General features: G+C 35.6%; 1 protein-coding gene across 1 annotated transcript; it reads right to left on the bottom strand.

The window, feature by feature from the left end:
- Positions 1-2,001: 2,001 nt before the first annotated feature.
- LOC125658247 (keratin, type I cytoskeletal 10-like) lies at positions 2,002-5,662 on the bottom strand. Its single transcript, XM_048889438.2, has 2 exons — positions 5,149-5,662; positions 2,002-4,127 (listed from the first exon to the last, which is right to left on the bottom strand). Exons 1-2 carry the CDS (start codon positions 5,180-5,182, stop codon positions 3,532-3,534), a joined length of 630 nt encoding a protein of 209 aa, XP_048745395.2. The 5' UTR covers positions 5,183-5,662; the 3' UTR covers positions 2,002-3,531.

Genomic DNA, 5,662 nt, shown 5'->3' with positions numbered 1-5,662 from the left:
ACCCATATTGTTTAATGGGTCAATTGGTCCACTCCCTGCGTCTCCAACACCCAGATTCATTTTTTTCGGCATATGTGATGTAATATTATTCTATTGACACAAAGCTGGGCGACAATATATTGGTGGAGAGAGTCGCTTTCTATAAAGAGCATGCCATTAATCCACAATTTCTATTGGAAGTCCCTATAATGAATCTTTCTAAAGGGCCTTGAACTGAAATTCCAGGACAGATGGTGGCACCGCACGCGTTCCGCCTCCAAACATACCCCCTTCTTTGGCTTTCTTTTGTAGTAATATTCATGTTGAAAGACCATTGCAATGACATTTCAATCAAGTATTTACAGATATTACTGATCATGTCCTCAAAATAGCTCATATACACAGAGGCCAAAATTTACATCAAACAAGCCAGTCATAGTAACATAACTATCAGCAGGCGACCACCTAGAAAGACGGACACGAATTGTCTTACTACTCTCGTGATACTCACATGTCAGAGAATCTAGGTGAAGTTTGAAGATATCATATTTATCCTACTTTACAGATTGCCGTCAGTTTCCATTGCTCGTGTTATAATGAAAAACCTACTGAAGTCTCTAGAAAATAGTCAGAACATTGTTATCCTACGAGAGTTCCAAGTAGATACCATTAGACCCAAGAGTACACCATTACAGTAAGTGATGAAGAGTTATAACTTCCAAATGTTACTCTAAATCCATGTTTGATTATATTTACCTGGCACCATTCTTGCTATGCCTCCTATGTATATCCATTATATTGTCTATTGCTATATTACTCTTTAGCTGCACCAGTCATCAACCATGTTGTATGATTCAATTACATGAAAATAATGGTGAAAAGATATTATTTCAAAACTGACATGTGCTATTCAGATGTCAACTACCGAATATTTCTTAGGTCCTGTCATCATAAAAAAAAATAAAGACATGGTCTGGTTTTTACCACGGAGACTTGATTGTGGTGTAGGGCAAGGGGTGTGTATTGGGTTTTTTCTTCTTACTAAGGAAAGGTAAAGATGACGAACAGTGATCAATCTCATAACTCCTATAAGCAATACAAAATAGATAGTTGGGCAAACACGGACCCCTGGACACACCAGAGGTGGGATCAGTTGCCTAAGAGTAGTAAGCTTTCCCTTTCGACCGGTCACAACCGCCGTGAGCCCTATATCTTGATCAGGTAAACGGAGTTATCCGTAGTCAAAATCAGTGTGCCAAGAACGGTCTAACAATCGGTATGAAACATGTCTTGTTTTTATTTCGGGAAAGGTCATTGATAGAAAGAATCATTCACTTTCTTCAGGAAATCAGATGAATGCAAGCAAACATTTCAACAGTTAGTTGTATTCCACGCGTCATAATTTTATCGCTTATTTATAATCGTATGTTTCGGGCTCGATATTTCACCAGAAGTCCCACGTGGTGATATCACAATAGTTAATTTTTTCCGCGGTTCGATATTAAAGCGGGGAAATATTGTATTAACGGATCCGTGTCAATATTTTCTATATGTTAGTCAAGCTTGAATTAACGAGCCAATCAGTTCATTATCATGCATGAATGGTTCGATGGGTAGTATCGAACGTGGTCATTCTCTAGCCGTCAACCAAGACGAACATATGTTGAAACTTCAAAATATAATTTATATTTTGCATATATAAATTATCTCCCCAGTTTCAGAGAATTTTTCCAAGAGGTTTTAACTCTGTTTTCCCCTGGGTTTGATAATTTATAAGGGCTGTGTTCATCAAATAGCAAATCGTTGATTGTTTAACACTTAAAGCAATTTATTATCTTAAAATATTGGCATACATTTGTATTTACAAAATTTAAGAGATTTATTTTATAGGTACATGTATTTTGTTATCATTTCATGTTTGATTCTGTGTTTACACAAGATTTTGTTTTCGCATTTTTCGCAAATCGATATGAATATGCTTAGATTACTGGTACAGATCTATATGAAATATATGCAAATGCATTAATATTGATACAGTTTTTAATTTTTAGAAAATATTCACAAGTTGTTTGTATAACACATATTACATCAGTTTGTAATAATGAATGATTATTTCAATACATTTAATAAATTCTGGCATCCAGTTACCTTGGCGGACTGTCAGCAAAATATAGTTGCTGTTTTTGTTTTTATTTGAGAAATGATTTTATTGAGGTGCAGTGAATACTGGTAGTTTTAATATATACACAGGCACCTGAGGCATGATGGATCATGCAACACGCCCCCACCCTCTAACCTTCTCCACACCTCAATAACTTATGCATTGTAAATATACATTAAATATCATCTAAAAATGCAATAATTTTTTTTTCATCGATTGTAAGAAGATATATCATCACTGACAACGAAATGTTTACTTATACGTAACAGAGATTTCGATAATCTTTAACGTATATTTACAAAACGTAAGTATAAAAAGAAAATAAATGTGTTGATCCCAGATCAGACAAAAATAAGGGGGGAGTGCATGATCCATGCCCGAAGGCCCGTGTTTTAACAATGATTTATTCTAAAGAACTGTACGTCAATTAAATTAAATCCATTCTCACATATAATGAAAATACTGGCCAGTTTACTAGTATCGGAAATTTCATCACTCCCTTCCCTTCCGAATATATCAAGTACTAGTTAGGGTCTTATATGTGCAGTTTCGGTTTAATATCATGGCATTTGGAGAAATTGTGTTGGAACTGGGGAGCGAAATTGAGGAGGGGGGGGGGCTCTAGCTTCAAATGAAGCCAGGCGAGGTGAATATATTGAAATATATGATATTAACAATTTGAGTTGGAATTATGTACATGACAATTGGTAAAAGTCTAATGGCTGATTAATATTTCGTAGACACTAGGGAGGGACTCTTATTTATTTATTTAGTAGATAATTATTTGTCGTAAAATTGGAAGTCATTGTGTGTTATATCCTAGCACCTAGAAATGTGAATTCTCATATAGATATATACAGTTTATAGCAAAATATTTATCTATAACTAAAAGACACTATCATTAGTTTGTTGTCTTAGAAAAAACAAACCTTGATTGGGTTCAATATTCGTGTAAGCTATTTCCGTAAAAAAAAAAAAAAACAACAACAACAAAACAGGCGATAAAGCTAAAAAGTACAGTAAAGAAAATCAAGCTTATTTGAGTGTTTATTACCACAGCAAATTCTACTTGAAATTTGACGAGCGGACGCGCTGAATACAATTAGCCATTACAACATAGCACTTGATACGATACCTTAAAGATAAAAACGTAAGTGCACCATTTTAAAAATCCCACTGATAATCTTTAAAAGAAAATATATATTGATCAGTGTTGATTACATCAGTTTCATTGAATAGAGGGATGCTGTAAATCTTTACAAATACTGGTTGCATCTTCAATACAAATGCTTCCGTTATTTACAACATTTTATTTCTTTAACCGAAATACAGATACACTGTATCTACCAGCGTCAATCGGTGGTCGGTTCTAAGTACTCTCTGACAATGAACTAACAGAGGTTTTCCTTTAGTGATCTGATATATCGTGGCAAAGATATCAGATCCAACACTACGATCCCCCCGAACACAATCACCATGGAAACCACGCCAATCAGACCTATGTATTTGGCAGAAGGTCGGACGTCGGGAGCGCTGATTTTTTGGGCCTTGACGGCAGGGATATCCTTTTTCTGAAGCTCTAGAGCTTTCTTCACCTTTTTCAGGTCTTCCTTCAACATTTTCACCAGCTCTTGTGTGGTTTTATTGACGTTGGGATTGTAAGTGTTCTTGAAGTTTTCAATCTTATCCATGTAATCACAGTCGCAGTCACACAATTCCTCTATAGAACCTCCTGGTCCATCTGTGGAACTACTACTTCCGGACCCATCCGTCGAACCACTATTCCCGGATCCATCCGTCGAACCACCATTCCCGGATCCATCCGTCGAACCACCATTCCCGGATCCATCCGTCGAACCACCATTCCCGGATCCATCCGACGAACCACCATTTCCGGATCCATCCGTCGAACCACCATTCCCAGATCCATCAGTTGAAGCGCCTACTAACTGATTGGTGAATGTCTTGACCACCACGTATGTTAACACTGAAAAATTGTGTTCATATATTCATGATACACTTTCTAAAGAAAATTCATTTATTTTATGTTAAATTATTTTAAAATATTGATTTGCTCCATACATTTGTACATGCAAATATTGTTCAAATGTAAAGATGAAAATGATCTATTGAATAGTCTTTCTGCTTTTGCAGCTGAGATTTCTTGCAAACAAAGACTTTGGAACCACGAACAATTATTAGCTTAGTCCTGTTCCCAGTGTTTAACATGATTGTTTTCTAGAGGTTCATTAATTTGACAAATGATAGGGAAATGATCACTTCCGCAGAAATCATTATGTACAGACAATTTTAAATCAGTAGAGAGCATCTATTATACTGATATCAACTGAGGAATACGAATTATTGTCTTGATATAAATAAGTGCTTGGGCTACAAAACTACAAAGAATTTGGTGAGATATTTCATTTTCAAGGTGGTTATTTTTACTTTTATCTGTCATTTTCTCACTACCCAAAAGCGGGTGAGCATTGAAATCGCCCATAAGTAAGAAAGGGGCTGGAGGTTATTGTATTAAATCTGTAAGTTCCGGAGATTGCAGTTGATAATTTGGGGAAATGTATACTGAATAATGGGTAATTGTTTAAACAAAGGAATGCTGTTTTACTATTGATTGAAGATTCATAGTGTTAGGGCTTTCATATTTCACATGTGTAATCCTTTCTTCGGGTGCCATTTTTTTTTCATCGCGCCATTTTACCTTAGAGTTTAACCTAGTTTTGAAAAATTTGGCCATTATGAATTTTATTTCGTGGGAACGAATTTAAAAAAAAAAAAACTCTTCCACCTGTCCTAAATCAGCCACCGTAGGACCTGCGGTATAATGGTGAATAAAAAATAAAAACAGACTGGTACCTCAAAAGAGAATCCAAGTAAATGAGTTTTTTCTCTGTTAAATAATTCAAATGTTTTGTCTTGCCTTAAAAGTAAGAAATTATATTTCCACAAATTAGCGTAGCTTGTAAAGAAGATAATTTGACTGTACTTACGTGTAAAACACAGAAATGAGGATTTTCGATTCATATTGTTCCGATTTATTTTTTCCGATTAAGAAATTTGTCGCATTTGTTGAATCCTGATTCCGTTTCCTTTTTAAAATGACAGCGTAATCAATATCGTTTTTGATTTTGGCTTTAATTATTCAATCACTCGGCATAAAAGTGAATCCTTATTACTCCTGGATTGATTGTATATTGTATAACCTGCCACTCGAGAATTTTTCACCCATATGGAGACGTCACCATTGCCAGTCAGGGCCGTAAATTACATGGAGGCGGAGGAGGCAGCTGCCTCCTCCAACTTTTGAGCCAAAAAAATTTAAAATTTAAAGTTCATTAGAATTTATGTTGTTTCCAATAACTAAGAACATGATACCTCCCTTAAAAAGCATTCCAAATCTTTCTTTTAGAATGAGTTAGTCAAGTAACATCTTAGAAGGCCCTAGAATCAAGGATTTTGCACGAAACGTGTTCAGTGTGCACAAAATGTGCTCAGCGTCTGGGG

The sequence above is a fragment of the Ostrea edulis genome, chromosome 9 (genome assembly GCF_947568905.1).
Source record: "Ostrea edulis chromosome 9, xbOstEdul1.1, whole genome shotgun sequence".
Lineage (NCBI taxonomy): Eukaryota > Metazoa > Mollusca > Bivalvia > Ostreida > Ostreidae > Ostrea > Ostrea edulis.
Note: the sequence above shows the minus strand (reverse complement) of the source record. Positions and strands in the feature narration are given on the sequence as shown.

What these genes read in the sequence shown, in the direction of transcription:
- LOC125658247 (XM_048889438.2), bottom strand. Translation starts at nt 5,182, where the DNA reads ATGAATCGAAAATCCTCATTTCTGTGTTTTACAC. An exon ending in CTCATTTCTGTGTTTTACAC is followed by an intron (nt 4,128 to 5,148) that starts GTAAGTACAGTC and finishes ACAATTTTTCAG; the next exon opens with TGTTAACATACGTGGTGGTC.